Source organism: Mytilus californianus, unplaced genomic scaffold, assembly GCF_021869535.1.
Source record: "Mytilus californianus isolate M0D057914Y unplaced genomic scaffold, xbMytCali1.0.p SCAF_11, whole genome shotgun sequence".
Taxonomy (NCBI): domain Eukaryota; kingdom Metazoa; phylum Mollusca; class Bivalvia; order Mytilida; family Mytilidae; genus Mytilus; species Mytilus californianus.
In genome coordinates, this window is record NW_026262593.1 from 36,595,021 (window position 1) to 36,615,570 (window position 20,550).

Consider the following 20,550-nt stretch of genomic DNA (forward strand, 5'->3'; position numbering starts at 1 on the left):
CCTTTACATGCATATATATTTGGTGTGAAAAAAAAATAGATTATAGGCTCTTGGAATAGCTTTCCTGTTCACATAATTAGAAAAACCAGAATTTGATCAGTGGGAATTTAATAATTAAAATAGAGTTTATGCATGTTTTTATAAATCCCTGTGGTCTGTACTTTCCCTGGTTTTAATGTTTTATTTACTGTTAAATGTCAGCTTGTCAGCTTGGTTTAATTAGAGTTTGGATAGATAGGAAACAGCATGATGACAGCATGGGTGTAATCAGAGAAGCATCTGTATAGAAAAAAAAAAAAACTAGATTATAGGCTCTTGGAATAGTTTTCCTGTTCACATAATTAGGAAAGCCAGAATTTGATCAGTAGGTATTTAACGTGTAAATCAGAAATTGCAATTCATTGTAGTCAAAATCATTAGTATCAAGTCAACAGGAATTAAATTCGACTATATTGTTAGTTTCTGCAAGTCTTAGCAGTGTGTAGTCATGCAGTCATTGCACTTATTGTAGTATTACGATATTGTAATTTTAATCATACCTATGGAGATTATGTTGCAAGTTTAAATTGTAATCAAACCCATATATACACTTTCCATTGTCAAAAGAATTGCATACATGCAAAACTATTGTTCTCAAGTTAAGCATTAGTAATTTTATTTTACGTGTAGTTTTGTCAGAAATGCATATACAAAGTCATTATATGATTGTCAAAGGGAGGCAATTTATTTCCACAGATTTTTTTTGTTTATCTGGTTAAATAGGTAGGTTGTTAGATAAACAAATAAAAATTAGATATCTTTTAATGTTGCAAAAAATAGCTATGAAAATTACAAGTATTTCAAAATACAGCATAAAAGGAAATTAACATGTATATATTTTAATTCGTATTTTGATATGCAGCCGACGAAAAATTATATTTACCTAAAAAAAAGATATATTAAGTAAGTACCTGGTAAACAAACAAAAAAATTCCATGGAGGTTACTTAATATGGGGAAAATAAAACTAATAGATAGTTTTAGATTGATGCAATTTTAGCAAGACTTATTTCCATTTTGTTGCAATGTAAGAGGTCTATGTGTACAAACTTCTTCATATTTCAGACAAATTTCAACTTGTTATACTGGCTGCTAGACTTCAGAAAAAGTCTGGCCATGTCACATGTTGCGGGGGACATAGAAATACTGGGCATCCGTCTGTCTGTCTGGTCTTGTTAGCGCTCTCAAGTGTACAATTCCTGTCAGATTTTTATAAAACTTATATCACAGGTTATATCAGCAATGAGTGCGAAAATCAGTGCTGATCAATTATTTTTAAAAGAATTGTGACCCTTTGAATTATTAATTATATGGAAAATTGCATTGTTAGTGCTCTCATGTATACAATTCTGGCCAGATTTTTATGAAACATATATCATGGGTTTATATCAGCAATGTCTTGGACAAGGTCGAAAATCAGTGCCAATCAAATGTTTTTAAATGAGCTCTGTCCCTTTAAATGTTAATTACCGGTAAATGAAAAGATGCATTGTATGAGCTCTCATGTGAACAATTCTTGATAGATATTTATGAAACTTATATCGAAGGTTTAGGTAAGCAATGTCTCTGACAAGGTAGAAAATCAGTGCAGATCAAATACTTTTAAAAGAGTAATGCCCCTTAGAAATATTAATCTTATTGGAAATTACATTGTATTTGCTCTCAAGCCTTCATTTCTCTAGAGATATTTATGAAAAGTTTTAAAGAACAAACAAAATTTTTTTTTTCAGTTATTGCCCTTGGATAGATAAAACATGTGCAATGCAGGGGACTTTGGAACTCTGTTCTTTTATTTGATTAATTTCTTTTGGTTTTACTTAATTCAGCACTACGATCTAGTAAGGATCTCGTATCAGACTTGTGTGAACCATGTTTTATATTTGGTAAGTCAAATAAGAAAATTAACCATTTACACCTCCAAAATGGCAACTAAAGGAAATAACTCAAACTTGAATAACATCATATCGAAATCTGTCTATTCAGCAATTCCAAATGAATGCATGATTTAGGTGATAGGGTGCATATATGAAAGGTTCAGATAATATAAACACTTTTGTAAGTTTAGGATCTCTTTTTCAAACACAAAAAGCAAACAAATATTCAGAAAAATCCTGCTCTTGACACAGTTTATATATTGTAATATGAAGCATAAATGATGTAATAAATCAGAGGTTTGCACTAAATATTGGTTAGGATTATTTATCAAGAAAAAGCTTACTAAAGATTGATATAGTAATGTTGTATTGTTTACCCTGGGATTTGATATAATGTTAAATTGTCTTAAGTGTTTACAATGTCAGTCTGAAAAATGAAATGGAATTTTCCTTTTGAGTACACGTTTTTTAAGTACAAATTCACTTTAATGGGACATTATAGTTTTATTGGAAATACACACTAAACCTGTTATTACCTTCAATAAAGGGTATATAAAGGTTAACTAAAGAAAGTTTTAAGAAAAACTTCTGAATTTTTCATACATGAGACAATTGATAAAAACAGCCATCATAATAAAGTCCGATGAAGTTGCATGGCAGACTGCAGCAACATTTGATACATGTATAAAAGGAAATAAATAGATTTGCCATTCATAAAATCTCATCAAAGATACCAGGCTCATAATTTGGTATATCACGAATTATATGAAATATGCAAATGTTGTTGCAAAATGACAACAGATGAACAGACACTGTAATCTCTAGACATTGGTTTTTGCTTTATAATGTGTTGCTGGGCAATCCTGTCTCATAGTCATGTATAATCCACATAACCTTTACTTCAAAATTAAATTATTAAAATATCAGTAACTTATAGAGGAAATTTGGATATTGATGTGATGTCTTATTCTGTATTATACCTAGTATAGATTTTCAAGGAGACCTTTGAATTGAATGCTTTTGTATTTTGAACTTACCCCACTGGCAGCTGACCTCTGTGAACTTGACATTGAAGAGAAGGAAGTATGAGTTTCATCATCTATTGATGTACTGTGTGATTGTGGGTCACCATGGTAATACCCAGAATCTTTAAACAGTCGTTCAGTGCTGCCCCCTTCACCACTGCCTTTCACGCTCATCCTTGTTGAGGTGTAGACAATAAAAATCACAAAACAATATGCCAATAACACACGGTTCAAGCCTTTTAATGTCTCCCCTGTCTTTTGATAGTCTATATTGGAGAAGTGTAAAATGATTATGAATTTCCGTTACAAATTCTAGTCCATCATGCAATAACTGTCATGCAATATGATATTTATGCAATAATTGTTGATTTTAATTAAGCCACATTAGTTTAATGATCATGACAAAGTATTAGGTACAGTGGAGATTTTAAATATTTTATGATCAAGTTGTAACAAGATAAATTGAATGAACTAATTGCATAGGAGACAAAGGAAGGGTTTTCAAACTTCAATTTATACAATTGCTACATAGGCAAATCAAATATTTGTTGATAGTTAAACAGTTCAAAAATATACTTTTTTTCAAGTCCAAATTAAATAGCCTTTTGTAGGTTGCACTTTTGTAAATATAGACAATGCAATTTCCCATAGGAACTCCTTTTATGGCTAAAACTGTACCACTTTTACTATGAAGTTTTGTAAAAATTATATTCTAGAATGGAAAGTTCATATGCACTACTGTTTTTTTCAAAGGTCAAAATATTGGTCTGTGCGGCATATTTTCAATATTTATATGCCCCGAACTTCTTAGAGTTTAAACTTAAACTAAAATTCTGTACAACCCCTCCCTTCACTTTGGGTCTTCCTCAGAATTCAATTCCACTGTTATTCATGTGTACTTATACTGGTAACATTCCCAAGTTATTTCTCTACGAGATGAAACATAGAGATCATATCTGGGAACCAGTAGGTAAATAAAACAAAATATCTAAGAATATTATATATCTCCCAAAAAAAGGTGTGGTTTGCGAAACAGTTGTATTTACAAAGTGCAACCTTTAATGATATATTGTGCCTTTAGTACAGACTAACAACATGAACAAATGGTGTGGTATTGAAATGAATAAAAATTTTGATTTACACATAATGAAAATCTTACATCAATGCCATAAAATTTAATTTAAAGAAAGAGATTTCAGACCTAGCTTATTCCAAAATGGTTGTTATAGTGCTAGGAGATGCAGATAGTTTTGATGAATCCATTCAGAACTGACGAAAAAATATCCATGCGGAGATTTTAATGTACTTACAGATTTGAAAGTTGGAATGTAGGAGACATAAAATTAATGAAAACAACATTTAAATATCAACTGCTGACACTCTTTGATAATGACTATCACACCTCTTGAGTTATAACAGGTCTTATTGGGTCAACTTCATATTTATAAATGACAGATAACTATAGAAATACAAGCTGACTTAAAAGACAGAAATGTGGAATGTATTCATTTATTTGTCAATGAGACAGCAATGCAATCATTAAAATAACCTAAAGACATCTAGAGAGCAACATGCATGCAGTCTCCAATAATGGACAAATGTATATATTTATACAATACATGTATGTCAAGCCCTATACCATCCTGAGTTAATAAAAGATGTGAATAAATTGAACAGAAGTTTTACCATCAACCTAATTTTTGACAGAAGATGAATAGATTTTCCCTTCATTTCTTCTTATGTTGAAACCTGAAAATACTATTTGTTTGGCCTGTTGTTGTTATCATTAAGCGTTGACATCAGTGCATCAACAGTTAATATCGTTTGTTTGAAAAGGTCTATTTAGTGATGGACCATTAAACTTGTTTATTTGGACTTTAATGTTTGTATACCTCTGACCACCAACAAATAATAGATAAGATGACCATTGTTTCTTCTTTAAGATTAAATTGGTTCATATATTTGATGGTATAGATGGTTTTGACAAATCTATAAATGTGCTTGAACACACAATGATTATTATTTTTATGTAAATGGTCTCCTAGTGACTCTCCTCACCAGTAATAATTACAATAAATATGAAATAAAAAACAAAATTATTCCAAATTGTAGATCAAATTTTGCTTTAAAATTTTGCTTGTTTTACTTTAGACCTTTCTGGGTTATTGACCTTATTTGTAATTGGATATGCTGTTGTGTCGCCTTATTTGACATTTTGATAAAATCACACCTTTTTATACGACCGCAAAAAAATTTTGAGGTCGTATATTGGTATGACGTTGGCGTCGTCGTCGTCGTCCGGCGTCGTCGTCCGTATACACAATGGTTTTCGCACTCTAACTTTAGTTTAAGTGAATGGATCTCTATGAAATTTTACCATAAGGTTAAATACCACAATAGGAAGGTGGGGATTGATTTTGGGGGTTATGGTACCAACAGTTAAGGAATTAGGGGCCAAAAAGGGGCCGAAAATAAGCATTTTTGTAACTTCCAGACATAACTTGTGTGTTAGCATATGGATCTCTTTGACATTGTACCACAAGATTCCATATCACAAAGGGTCAATGCTGGGATTGATTTTGGGGTTAATTGCCTCAAAATTTTAGGAATAAGGGGCCAAAAGGGGGCAAAAAACAAGCATTTTTCTAGTTTCATGACAATAACTTGTGTGTAAGTGTATGGATCTTTCTGAAATTTTACTACAAGGTTCCATTTCACAAAGGGAAAGCTGGAATTGAGTGTTGTGGAAATTGCCCAAAACGTTTAGTAATAAGGGGTTTAAAATAAGCATTTTTTAGTTTCTAGACAATAACTTGTGTTCAAGTGTATGGATCTCTAAAATTGTATTACAAGGTACCATACCACAAAGGCAAGGCTGTTATTGAGCTTGGTTTGGGGGGAAAGGGGGGTGGGGGTGATGAATCATAAGGGGGCGGGGGTCAAAAAAGGGGTAATTTTTTTGTTTCCTTTTTTTTTTGTTTAAAATTTACATTTTAAGTTAGTTATTTTTTATCACGAAGAGAAAGTAGGAATTGAGTTTTGGGGTTAATTGCTCAAACATTTATGAATAAGGGGCCAAATATTGGTCGAAAATAAGGATTTTTTTAGTTTGCAACAAAAACTTGTGTTCAAGTGTATGGATCTCTGTGAAATTGTATTGCAATGTACCATACCACAAATTGAAGGTTGTGATTGAGGTGGGGGATGATGAATCAAAAGGGGGTTGAAAAAATGTGTGGGGGGTAAGTTTTTTTTTTTCCTTTTTATTTTTCTTTAAAATTTTCCATTTAAAGATGGTTGTTTCAGATTTATATATGAAAGAAAATAATAATGATACGGTTATATATCATGAGGAATTGAAATTTAAAATTATGTATATTGGAAATTTAGGTTACATTGGAAAGTAATAATTGGCTTTGGGGGGGGGGGGGTTATGGCTCTAATGTTTAAGGAATAAGGGGAAAAAAAGTTAAAAAACAAGGGTTTCCATTTTAATAGACAAATAATTGAGTAAAGAACATTATTTAAAAGCAGTGTAAGGTTGGTAATTCAAACTCATTTAAATATCTCATCTACACTGCTTTTAAATTATGTAAATTGGAAATTTGCCAATAACTTTATTGTTACAAAATGCATTGGAAATTTGCCAACAATTTTAGTGTAATAAACTTCATTGGAAATTTGCCAATATAAAATTTTGCTGATGAAGGTTTTTTGTTTACCTTTAGCCTTGACTATGAAGTCATTTTCTATTTTTATAGCCTTATGATGTAGTTGAATTATTTAATACTTTTATGATGTGTTTAAATGGGGTTTTATCATGTTTATGGTTGCAAATTTATTGTTTTAGTATAATAAACTCCATTTAAAATTTGCCAATAAAAAAATTTTTTGTTTATTTTTATACGACCGCAAAAATTGAAAATTTTTTGGTCGTATATTGGTATGACGTTGGCGTCGTCGTCGTCCGGCGTCGTCCGAAGACACATTGGTTTTCGCACTCTAACTTTAGTTTAAGTGAATGGATCTCCTTGAAATTTTACCATAAGGTTCAATACCACGAAAGGAAGGTTGGGATTGATTTTGGGGGTTATGGTACCAACAGTTAAGGAATTAGGGGCCAAAAAGGGGCCAAAAATAAGCATTTTTGTAACTTCCAGACAATAACTTGTGTGTAAGTGTATGGATCTCTCTGACATTGTACCACAAGGTTCCATATCACAAAGGGAAGGCTGTAATTGATTTTGGGGGTAATTGCCTCAAAATTTTAGGAATTAGGGGCCAAAAAAGGGGCAAAAAACAAGCATTTTTCTAGTTTCATGACAATAACTTGTGTGTAAGTGTTTGGATATTTCTGAAATTGTACTACAAGGTTCCATATCACAAAGGGAAAGCTGGAATTGAGTTTGGGGGTAATTGCCTGAAACATTTAGGAATTGGGGGCCAAAAAGGGGCCAAAAATAAGCATTTTTCTAGTTTCCAGACAATAACTTGTGTTCAAGTGTATGGATCTCTCTGAAATTGTACTGCAAGGTACCATACCACAAAGGGAAGGCTGGGATTGAGTTTGGGGTGATGAATCATAAGGGGGTTCAAAAAATTTGGGGGGGGGGGATTTTTTTTTCTTTCTTTTTTTTTCTTTTTTTCCTTTTATTTTTCTTTTAAAATTTTCCATTTTAAGTTGGTTATTTCTGATTAATATTTAAAAGCAAATAATAATGATATGGTAGGAGATACACACCAAACAGGATGTGTAAATTATTATATAATAAGTATTGTGCAATAGCAAGAAATTTTCAATTGCACAGTATTGCACAATTGCAAGAAATCTTCAATTGCACAGTATTGTGCAATAGCAAGAAATCTTCAATTGCACAGTATTGCGCAATAGCAAGAAATATGCAATAGCACAATATTGCGCAATAGCAAGAAATTGTCAATTGTACAGTATTGCACAATAGCAAGAAATATTCAATTGCACAGTATTGTGCAAAAGAAGATACTTTGTATAAATTGCTTATTTCTTGATCAATTTCAATGGGGTTTTATTCTTGAATTCTTGGGGTTCTTTAATATGCTGAATCTAACCGTGTATTAAGTTTTTGGATTTTGGGCCCCGTTTTTAAATTGGTCCACATTGAGGTCCAAAGGGTCCAAAATTTAACTTTGTTTGATTTCATCAAAAATTGAATTATTGGGGTTCTTTGATATGCCGAATCTAACCGTGTATTTAGATTCTTAATTTTTGGTTCCGTTTTCAAATTGGTCTACATTAAGGTCAAAAGGGTCCAAAATTAAACTTAGTTTGATTTTAACAAAAATTGAATTTTTAGGGTTCTTTGATATGCTGAATCTAAACATGTATTTAGATTTTTGATTATGGGCCCAGTTTTCAAGTTGGTCCAAATCGGGGTCCAAAATTAAACTTTGTTTGATTTCAACAAAAATTGAATATATGGGGTTCTTTAATATGCTGAATCTAACCATGTATTTAGATTTTTTATTTTTGGACCCCGTTATCAACTTTGTCCACATTGAGGTCAAAAGGGTCCAAAATTAAACTTTGTTTGATTTCATCATAAATTGAATATATGGGGTTCTTTGATATGCTGAATCTAAACATGTATTTAGATTTTAGATATTTGGCCCAGTTTTCAAGTTGGTCCAAATTGGGGTCCAAATTAAACTTTGTTTGATTCAACAAAAATTGAATATATGGGGTTCTTTGATATGCTGAATCTAACCATTTATTTTGATTTTTGATTTTTGGGCCCCGTTATCAACTTTGTCCACATTGACGTCAAAAGGGTCCAAAATTAAACTTTGTTTGATTCCATCAAAAATTGAATTTTTGGGGTTCTTTGATATGCTGAATCTAACCATGTATTTAGATTTTTTATTTGTGGACCCGCTATCAAATTGGTTCATATTGAGGTCAAAAGGGTCCAAAATTAAACTTTGTTTGATTTCATCAAAAATTGAATTATTGGGGTTCTTTGATATGCCAAATCTAACCGTGTATTTAGATTTTTAATTTTGGGTCCCGTTTTTAAATTGGTCTACATTAAGGTCCAAAGGGTCCAAAATTAAACTTTTAGTTTGATTTTAACAAAAATTGAATTCTTGGGGTTCTTTATATGCTGAATCTAAACATGTGTTTAGAATTTTGATTATGGGCCCAGTTTTCAAGTTGGTCCAAGTTGGGGTCCAAAATTAAACTTTGTTTGATTTCAACAAAAATTGAATATATGGGGTTCTTTGATATGCTGAATCTAAACATGTATTTAGATTTTAGATTTTTGGCCCAGTTTTCAAGTTGGTCCAAATTGGGGTCCAAAATTAAACTTTGTTTGATTTCAACAAAAATTGAATATATGGGGTTCTTTGATATGCTGAATCTTACCATGTATTTAGATTTTTTATTTGTGGGCCCGCTATCAAATTGGTTCATATTGAGGTCAAAAGGGTCCAAAATTAAACTTTGTTTGATTTCATCAAAAATTTAATTATTGGGGTTCTTTGATATGCCAAATCTAACCGTGTATTTAGATTTTTAATTTTGGGTCCCGTTTTTTAAATTGGTCTACATTAAGGTCCAAAGGGTCCAAAATTAAACTTAGTTTGATTTTAACAAAAATTGAATTTTTGGGGTTCTTTGATATGCTGAATCTAAACATGTGTTTAGATTTTTGATTATGGGACCAGTTTTCAAGTTGTTCCAAGTTGGGGTCCAAAATTAAACTTTGTTTGATTTCAACAAAAATTGAATATATGGGGTTCTTTGATATGCTGAATCTAAACATGTATTTAGATTTTAGATATTTGGCCCAGTTTTCAAGTTGGTCCAAATTGGGGTCCAAAATTAAACTTTGTTTGATTTCAACAAAAATTGAATATATGGGGTTCTTTGATATGCTGAATCTTACCATGTATTTAGATTTTTTATTTTGTAGGCCCGCTATCAAATTGGTTCATATTGTGGTCAAAAGGGTCCAAAATTAAACTTTGTTTGATTTCATCAAAGATTGAATTATTGGGGTTCTTTGATATGCCAAATCTAACCGTGTTTTTAGATTGTTAATTTTGGGTCCCGTTTTTGAAATTGGTCTACATTAAGGTCCAAAGGGTCCAAAATTAAACTTAGTTTGATTTTAACAAAAATTGAATTCTTGGGGTACTTTGATATGCTGAATCTAAACATGTGTTTAGATTTTTGATTATGGGACCAGTTTTCAAGTTTGTCCAAGTTGGGGTCCAAAATTAAACTTTGTTTGATTTCAACAAAAATTGAATATATGGGGTTCTTTGATATGCTGAATCTAACCATGTATTTTGATTTTGGACATTGGACCATAATAGGTAAATTAAAAAAATTGAAGTTTCTAGACCACATTCTTTCTGTGTCAGAAACCTATGCTGTGTCAAATATTTAATCACAATCCAAATTCAGAGCAGTATCAAGCTTGAATGTTGTGTCCATACTTGCCCCAACTGTTCAGGGTTCGACCTCTGCGGTCGTATCAAGCTGCGCCCAGCGAAGCATTTTATTAGCTATGATTATGATGTCATTTTCTATTTTACTTTTATGGTTGCAAAGAAATTTTTATTTTTAGATATTACTGTTAAATGACGCTGATTAAGGTTTTTGCTATGTTTAGCCATGACTATGATGTCATTTTCTATTTTAATATCTGTTATGATGTATTTAAATGGGCTTTTATGGTTACAAAGGAATTTTATTTTTAGATATTACTATAAAATGTTGCTGATGCTGATTAAGGATTTTGTTTATTTTTAGCCATGACTATGATGTCATTTTCTATTTTAATACCTTTATGATGTAATTTCCATTTTTAGATATTACTGTTAAATGATGCTGATTAAGGTTTTTTTGCTATGTTTAGCCATGACTATGATGTCATTTTCTATTTTAATATCTTTATGATGTATTTAAATGGGCTTTTATGGTTACAAAGGAATTTTATTTTTAGATATTACTTTAAATGTTGCTGATTAAGGATTTTTGTTTATTTTTAGCCATGACTATGATGTCACTTTCTATTTTAATACCTTTATGATGTATTTAAATGGGCTCCCATGTATTTAGATTTTTGATTATTTATACATGTTACCAAATTGGTCCACATTGAACAAAAACGGTCCAAATTTCAACTTTATTACATTACATCAAACATTGAATTCTACATATTCTTTGATATATTGAAATTAACAAACAATTTAGTTTATGGATATTCCACCATAATAGGTAAATTAAATTTTTTCCAGTTCTTACACCACATTCATCCTGTGTCAGAAACCTATGCTGTGTCAAATATTTAATGACAATCCAAAGTCATAGATGTATCAAGCTTGAATTTTGTGTCCATACTTGCCCCAACTGTTCAGGGTTCGACCTCTGCGGTCGTATCAAGCTGCGCCCCAGCGAAGCATTTTATTCATTATTTCAACTCAACCATATGATTTGTTTATGATTAATTTAATTTCATTAATAAAGTGATATTTTGCATGCATAAACATACATGGCATAAATAATCATCCATGAAAGAACTTTAATTTATTAACCCTGTCACACCAGCGATGCCTGAAACCAAGCTGAAAGATAATTTTGCTTCAAAAGTATTCCTTTACTACTTCTATTACTGTGATAGATAGTTTCACAAGTGTTTTACTACTGCAATTTCAAGTTTATGTTTCATTTTCTAGTAGCAGTACCATATTTCTTTTGGTACAAGTTCATTTTGTAGTTTTTGCACAATACTTTTGGTTGATTTTTTATGCCCCATTTATGGGCATTATGTTTTTCGGTCTGTGCGTCCGTTCATTCGTTTGTCCGTCCGACTGTCCCGCTTCAGGTTAAAGTTTTTGGTCAAGGTAGTTTATGATTAAGTTGAAGTCCAATCAACTTGAAACTAAGTACACATGTTCCCTATAATATGATCTTTCAAATTTTAATGCCAAATTAGAGTTTTGACCCCAATTTCATGGCCCACTAAACATAGAAAATGATAGTGCGAGTGGGGCATCCGTGTACTATGGACACATTCTTGTTTCTTTATGTAATGTGCTCTGTATATATGGTTACTTTTGAAGGAATGATAGTTTCAGTTTCAGAAAAAACTTTAAACATATAGGTATAAGAGGCCTCATGTGAATCAAATTATTTTTCTTGCATTTTGGTTAATGTACATAAGCTACTTGTATTGGCACTAATTTACTTATTTGTAATTCTCAAATTTTATTTCTTATGCTCTTTTAATTGAGAAGTTAACTCAGCTTTTCAACATAAGTGAAATTCCTTACAATAGAGATCTATGCATATTGGTTACATGCATACAACTTTGGTAATTTGAATAAGTCACAGTTTTCTTTAGATTTTGTTCAACTCTTTTTATAATCAATTGAAGTTACTTTTTCTGTCATATGATCATTTTAAACTACAGTATTAATTTGAAAAGAATAGAATTATTTTGTAAATAAAGTAGCATTGATACATAGATACAGCTTGAAAATTTAAATGGCCCTTTTGTAGTGTGAATGTTTCTAGTTTTGAAGGTCTTAGAAACACTGCTCAGTAAAAACAAACACTTAATAAACTTGTTAATAACTGCTTCTCTTATTAGCTTGCAAAACTTGAATTTGCTGTTTCTCTTCTAAGCATGCAGCATTTTCGAGAAACTTGTTATTTGCCCTTTATCTTCTAAGCACATTGCAGCATTTGGTATAACATTGTGATTTGGTGCTTCTCTATGGAGCATGCAGAATTTTAAGAGAAAACTTATGTTTACTGCTTCTCTGATTATGCTCAGTCTGCTTGCATAGTATCATAGTAATGGGTCTAGTTGAGGTTTTCCCTGTGAACTAACTTACTGGTAATGTTACAAAAAACTTGTCAAAGTCATACGGTACACAATTAATTCTTTGGTTGTAAGTGGAATTTAGTCCAAAGCAGTATTTCATAGTTAAACATATTCTCTTCCTGAAAATATTGGAATGATTAACAGCTGAATACATCTTTTTAGTTTAACTTTTATCTGAAATAAAAAAAATCATTAGTGTGAAAACACTCAAAATATTAAGATAAAAAGAGAGTTAAAATATTAATATTAATTGACAAGGAAAATTTTTTGCATATTCAGGATATAAAACTACGTTCATAATGGATTGTGTGTGATTTTTTTATTGTGTGAAAATGGTAGTTGAATTATCCTAGGCTGTTTAATGCAATCTAATAAACGCACACTGATGTTTTGTTTTCATTCTTATATTTAAGATCCTCTTTTTAATTATGTGTGGTTGAATTAGCTAGCAGTAAGTTGATACTTATGAATATGCAGTGAGTCATTTGAAATATACTTTTTTTTTTGGCAAAATTATTTTTATGAGTCATATAAAAATAAAAGCTAGTCTTGTTTTTCACAAGTACGATAATGATCCTTTTCATTCTTCTTAGTATGCCTGTGGTTTATAGCAAGTAAACCTTTGCATGTGTGCATTTGTTAATTACTGTAAAGGAATCATAAATATTTCTTTCAAAGTGTTTTAAATAATAAAGTAGGATATATATAAAAGGGGCTCTGTTGTAATTATGATGTCTATGAGAGACCTCCTTTGTGCCTGATGACATTGAAGCAAGATATCCAAGTATTTCTTTTGCATAAAAACTAGACTGATCATTTGAGTTGTGCTTGATTGGGGAAGAAATCAGTCTGTAGAAAACTCAGAAGCACAGAAAAACAATTTGTGGAATAATGAATGGGATTGGATGGTTTAATGAAAGCAAACCTAATTTTCTAGACTGGTATGATTCCCAACAAGCTGCTGCTCTCTAAAGAAAGTAAACAAAGTTTCTTTAGAATGATCAATCCATGTTTTAGAGTATTTTACAGTGTGGTAACACATCTGTGTTGAATTTCCAGAGTAGATCACAAAGTTTCCAACATGTATGCAAGGAGACTAAACTTTCCTTTACCTCCATATATATACCACCTTTAAAAATAGAATCACTTTACATTACATATATATATTTTTCTGAGTAATTAATATATGATGATATATTTGATTCATCTTGAAGTATTCATACAAGGAAAATAAATAAAAAGTATGCTGACATATTGCATTATTAGATGGCATGATATTTACAAATTTAGACCTAATTTTGTATTTCATATTTCAGTTTTCTGTTTTGGTCCACAACTCAACTATAGGACAGAATATTCTTAACCTTAAGTACGTTAGCAACAAAGGAGAAACATGGATGACACGACGACAACAAATTTTATATGCTGCCATTTTGATTGGGTTGCCATGGTTAAAGGAAAGACTGAGTGATGTTCTGAAAGTCATTGGTCTAATGGAAATAAGGTCAAAGGTAAATTTATCTAGATAAAAAATGACTTGCTTATCTATATAGGGGTAAATTCAGTAAAAATCTCCCATTGACTTCAATGCAAACATATTTTCGTGAATAAAATTAACTTTTAGAAATCAGAAGCTTTCATTTATAATTCATTTAAGAATAATTACATTAGATGTATGTTTCATTATAATACGTTATATTGATTGGCTACACTGCAATCTCGCATTATTCCTTAACTTCATTACACAATAAAATTTATCATTCATGATGACACGAGGTCCAACAATAAAGTGCACAGGTAAATTAAATAAAAACTTGATAAAAATCGTGTTTTCATGATCTAGCTAAAAAATGTAACTATAAGTATTGAATACTTCTTTTTGTAACTTCATAGGGTTGTAAAAGCGTTGACCGTGCGCACATTTTTAGAATGAAGCGCTTCCGCACTTCATACAAAATGTACTTCGATCAACGCTTTTACACCCCAATGAAGTTACAGAAAGAAGCATTCAATTCTTAAGCAAATGTAGTCCCATCTTTTGCCTCAATCAAAACATAGGGTCATGCTTCATTTTTGGGCCATAAGCATGTAGATTCACACTAAATTATTACACGGAGCCCCATTAATTTTTAACCTTGTAGTCATAAAGTGCATTTATAAATTTTGACTTGGATGGAGAGTTGTCTCATTGGCACTCATACCACATCTTCTTTTATCTATTTAACCCTTTTTTAACCCTAATTTTAATCAGTCTTATGAAAAAAAATATTCATTGCAATCATTATCTTTAACTAATGGAGCACAGGTCTTCAGTGTTGGAGAGATAGGTATGGTTTATGCCTGTAAAAAAAAAAAAAAAGCTTGACTCTTAATTTAGTTATGAAAAAGAGGTCTTTTTATGCCCCCGCCGTAGCGGAGGGGGAATTAAGTTTAACCCTTGTCCGTCTGTACGTACGAAAATTGGTTTCCGTTCTCTTACTTTAGTTTGCCTCAACCAAATGTTATGAAACTTATACACAATGCTTATTACCACAAAACACAGATCAAGATTGAATTTTGGTGGCGTCACTTTTACCGTTCTAGAGTAATGCCCCTTTACAAATGGAAAAATTGCTGAACTTTTCGTTTCCGTTCTCTAACTTTAGTTTGCCTCAACCAAATGCTATGAAACTTATCAAAGTGCTTATTACCACAAAATACAGATCAAGTTTGAATTTTGGTGGCGTCACTTTCACGGTTCTAGAGTTATGCCCCTTTACAAATGGAAAAATTGCTGAATTTTTCGTTTCCGTTCTCTAACAAGTTTGCCTCAACTAAATGTTATGAAACTTATAAACTATGCTTATTACCACAAAACTCAGATCAAGTACAAATTTGGGTAGGGTCACTTTTACAGTTCTTGAGTTATGTCCCTTTATAACGCTATATGCAAGCGGGGGCATCATCTGTGTCCCATGGACACATTCCTCATTTATTTCTAATAGAGAAAATCACAGTAAGTTTAAATATGTACAATACATGTATTTGAATATTTTAGATAGAGAAGTTAATAGAATGGACTGACATTAGTTTGAAGATTGCTGCAATGGTCAATTTCTTGGTGTTCCTACAAAAAGGTTTTTACCATTCTTTGGTTGAGAGAGTACTGGGTATACAACCAGTGTTTCCAGATAAACAAGGCATTAGACAAGTAAATATTGTTATTCTAATTCTTCAAATTATGTATTATTATTCAACTTTATTTTGAATTAGTAAGCCTAAATTATTTTCAAATGTTGGCTAGGGTTTTTATACAGGAAAGCTTATAAGGAAAGGGAGGTAATCCACAATTATTATGAAAATAAGAAAATTGAAAATGACAAAATCAACCAAAGTTTCCTGTGTCTAACTTAATGGCTCCTGTACATCTGAAATAAAGACAAATTAAGTTAACATTGTAAATATGGGTTTTAATGGTAGTGTTTCGTGTTACGGTGTTAGCCATACAAGCTCTTTAGAGCCTCTAATTTATTATAGAGGATGTTTTGTTTATTTCCAGGTTAGCTTTGAATTCATGACAAGAGAATTATTATGGCATGGATTTTCTGTAAGTATTACCAAACATTTACTGCTTCATATGGTCTTTAAAGACAGTTTTTAAGATCAGTTTTAGCCAGTTGGCAAATAATCTTAGGTGGTTGTCCTTTTGACTAGTTTATGGTGTTATATCAAAGCGAATATTTTATATTAAATACTTTCTATACTGTGGATTCATTGGTGGCCTTCGGCTATTGTCTGCTCTTTGGTCGGGTTGTTGTCTCTTTGACATGTTCCCCATTTCCATTCTCAATTTTATATTTGTGGAGATTGAGGAAAAATTATATTTTCATGTGTATTTGCTTTCCTGGTTTTCCCAAAGTCTTCATTCAAGCCTATAAAAATATGTACTTCTTTGAACATTTAAATTCAAGGTTTAGCTATACTATAAATCCACAATAATTGTTATCCCACAAATAATAAAGAATTTTCAAAAGAAACCAAAGAAACAAAGTAACTTATAATTGGCTTCTTAAATTCCATTGAGTTCATAAATCAGAACATTTGTATTGTGCTTAAGTGTAATTTACATATTTCAGGAATTACTGTTCTTTGTTCTTCCATTGGTCAATTTTCAACGTGTAAAGAATTACTTGTCACGGAAGTTTCTTCCAAAAGACATGTCTAGTCAATCTACCTCAAAGAGAAATTTGACAGAATGTGGAATCTGTGGGGAGTGGCCAACAAATCCACAGGAAATTGGATGTGCACATGTCTTCTGTTACTATTGCATACAGGTAGTACATTACATTTGGCATTATCAACCATATTAAGCCCTAATTAGGTTAATCTTTTAAAATCAAATTACCAAAACAATATAGTAATTGCCATAACCATTTTGGACGACAATAATATTCACAGTTTATTAAAAGTCAAAATAAAATATTTCATTGGTTTAGAAAAAAAAGTAAGATTATAAAATAAGATGTATCAATAATATTTTAACAATATTGTATGACAATGGTCACACACAAGTTTCCGTTAAAAACTAAAAAGAAATCACATTTTTCACTTCTTATCTGAACTGTGCGTCCAATGTGAATGAAACTTGGTAAGATAATGTGTGCAATGTTATTTTAAAATTTGAATTGTGTAAAAAACAGCCAATTCTTTAAAAGTTCAATTAAACAATTAAAGGGTAAAATTGACAGGTGAGAAAATCAGGCTCATAGAAGCCTCTAGTATTCATACATCACCAATGTTTTGTTTTAAGTAATTTTACATTCACTTTTAACATGTCTCTGATTTGTTTTGCTTTAACAGGACTGCTACAGTCGTTTGATTTGATACTAAAATTATTGTTTCATAGAAGTAGGAAAATATCGTAACTCCAGTTTTTAAGAGCCTGTCTGTACAAGACTTATTTTTAGAATGAAAGATTTATTTTTGAATTTCAGAGTAACTACAAGGCAGATCCTGGTTACTGTTGTCCACTCTGTGGTATCAATATACCTGACCCATCAACTATACAGCATCTGAAAATGGATATCAACCTGACATGATCATAGTGTGTAAATTGATAATCAGAAGTATGATATTCCTACAAGGAACAAAGTTTTAATTCACAAACACAAAACATCAAAGATGTGATATAAAACTCCTGGTGACACCAGGAAAAAAAGATGTGATACATAAATCCTGGTTATAACAGGTATAGACCGTGATGATAAAGATGATGATATAATGGTGCTCAAATTTTGAAAAGCTGATTAAAAATTAAACTATTGAAAAGTGACAGTTTGTTTTTTGTTTTATTTACCTACGCTTAAAGCAGGGCTTCCAAAATTATTTTTAGCCAGCCGGACATTTCATATATTATCCCTATTTTAATCCCTTAAGACTAAATAAACAAAAGGCAATTATGGTATTTAGTTGCTGAGTTGGCCATCCCAATGATTGACATTAAAAAAAAACGATATTAAACTTTCTTTCATTCAAATTCGAAGTTCTGACGCAAACTGTTAAATTGGCAGTGCATCATTTGAAGTGTGCAACATCAGCGTACTTATATCTGCCTTAGACTCTTTATTTGTGCAAAATAACGTTGTCAAAAACTTTACATTCGTTAAAATCTTATACCAGATGTTATCTTGACAATGGTAAAACATGGACCAGAGACGGATACGTAAATTCTGTGTACATTTGCAAAGCATGAATGAGTGTACGTAGCTCTTTCTACGTTATTTCTTCAAGAAAATATTCGAAATAAACGTGGGATAAAGGTATCAATGACAATTTAAGCATTTTTTGAAGAAATTAGGATGCATAATTAAATTTCACACCTGCGCACATGCGCACACGTGTACTAGTTCAAACAGAGACATGTCTCTGGTTCAAACAACGTGGTTATGACGATTTTTATTTTTCACCTTTTTTTTCATCAAATAATTAATCATATTTGTAAACGTATTTCTGATAATCTTTTTGACTAAATTAATTAGATGCAAACCGCTGAAATGTAAGAAAATAACTTTGAATAGACCGATCAATGTCCGGTTCAAAATAGTTTACCTGTCACCTGAACAGGTAAATTTCAGCTGTTAGGTGTAATACCACCAAATCATAGTGCTTCACATCCGGTTGCATACGAAAATAGGTCGAAAAAAAATATTCCCTTGAATTTGACAGTTGTAGGTAATTGATCCTACATTTCATTGCAGTAAAACATTTCTGAGTCATAAACATATATCTTGGGTATTTCAAAGCACCATTATTTCTTTATTTGGGGTTTCTATAGAATATTTTGGAAACTTGAGGTTACATGGTTACTAAAGCTTGTACACAGGTTAAAAAAGGGGGAAAATTTGATTGGTTAACTTCCAGTGATGGTTATTTTCTTATATGCAATGAAATGTTATGTGAAATTTTTTCTATAGTACTGGACAGGATAAAACTTTACTCATGCCAAGTATTTCTTTATTTGAAACAAAGATAAATTCTGCACAATTTTTTGAAAAGTGCAAATTTAACAAAGACTAATAGGGGAAAATCAATGGTGGTATTACACCTAATATGGGAAGCTGTACATGCACCTTTGACCTTGTGAGTACTCTAATATGTTAAAATTTCTTGCTATTTAATTGAAATATTACAAATAATGAAATATTCTGAGTGGACAATGAGTCTCCAAAATACATTTTATGAGAAAATTTCCTTGAAATAGGACTTTACCATGAATATTAGTTGACAGAACAAGCCATACTTAGAGTCTTGGGGAGCTTTTTCTCCTTATTTCTTGTATTCTGCTATACTAGAAAAATTTTCCTAAGAAATACTTTAATAAATATATAGTTTTAAGTAAATGAAATTATTTTTAAAGCAGTAACAACAAATTATTCACCAAAAGAGAAGTTTTTTATGTCCCTCTCTGGAACGCGGCGTAAATTTAAGTTTTACGCAAGGACTTATTGAAACCTCCTTGGAGACAGTAAACTTTTATACGGATAGTTCAAGCAGCTTGAATACTTCAATTAATCATTTATAATAACATTCCTATCATAAATGAGTGAAAGTTACCCCAAAATTTTTATTTATTGGCCTAAAAAGTAGAAATTTTGAGGAAATGAGAGGTATAAATGGACCAAAAGAGACTTTATAAGGAAGAATAAGAGGTCCATTAGTAGTATTTATCATCCAGAAGTCATCTTTTGTATCATATTCAACTGTTTGTAGGCAGATGAGATAAATATTTGATCATTTATTGGTCCACATTATATTCTATCATGATGCGGCTTGGTTTGAATTTTTCGAAGAAATTTTGCTCGAATCGCTGTAGATGTTGTCATACATTATACTACATTTTTCTCAAACTATTGAACTGATTATGACAAAACTTGACAGGAATGCTTGAAATAACCAGTATTACAAAGGAAAAAAGTCACATTCAGTTTATTCAACAAAAAAGTCTTCTTTAGGTGTAATACCACCAAATCATAGTGCTTCACATCCGGTTGCATACGAAAATAGGTCGAAAAAAAATATTCCCTTGAATTTGACAGTTGTAGGTAATTGATCCTACATTTCATTGCAGTAAAACATTTCTGAGTCATAAACATATATCTTGGGTATTTCAAAGCACCATTATTTCTTTATTTGGGGTTTCTATAGAATATTTTGGAAACTTGAGGTTACATGGTTACTAAAGCTTGTACACAGGTTA

At 31.3% G+C, this 20,550-nt stretch overlaps 2 protein-coding genes across 2 annotated transcripts in view; one reads left to right on the forward strand and one right to left on the reverse strand.

The window, feature by feature from the left end:
- Positions 1-3,126, reverse strand: part of LOC127720003 (rootletin-like) — a 104,307-nt gene extending 101,181 nt beyond the window's left edge. Inside the window, exon 1 of the mRNA XM_052226397.1 lies at positions 2,950-3,126. Within this exon, the coding sequence (XP_052082357.1) occupies positions 2,950-3,111 (162 nt within the window). The 5' untranslated portion in view covers positions 3,112-3,126. The remainder of the gene's footprint in view (positions 1-2,949) is intronic.
- LOC127720006 (peroxisome biogenesis factor 2-like) overlaps positions 1-18,126 on the forward strand; it is a 37,171-nt gene extending 19,045 nt beyond the window's left edge. Inside the window, exons 4-8 of the mRNA XM_052226415.1 lie at positions 14,132-14,326; positions 15,853-16,005; positions 16,354-16,401; positions 16,931-17,128; positions 17,789-18,126. Of these exons, the coding sequence (XP_052082375.1) occupies positions 14,132-14,326; positions 15,853-16,005; positions 16,354-16,401; positions 16,931-17,128; positions 17,789-17,893 (699 nt within the window). The 3' untranslated portion in view covers positions 17,894-18,126. The remainder of the gene's footprint in view (positions 1-14,131; positions 14,327-15,852; positions 16,006-16,353; positions 16,402-16,930; positions 17,129-17,788) is intronic.
- Positions 18,127-20,550: the final 2,424 nt, after the last annotated feature.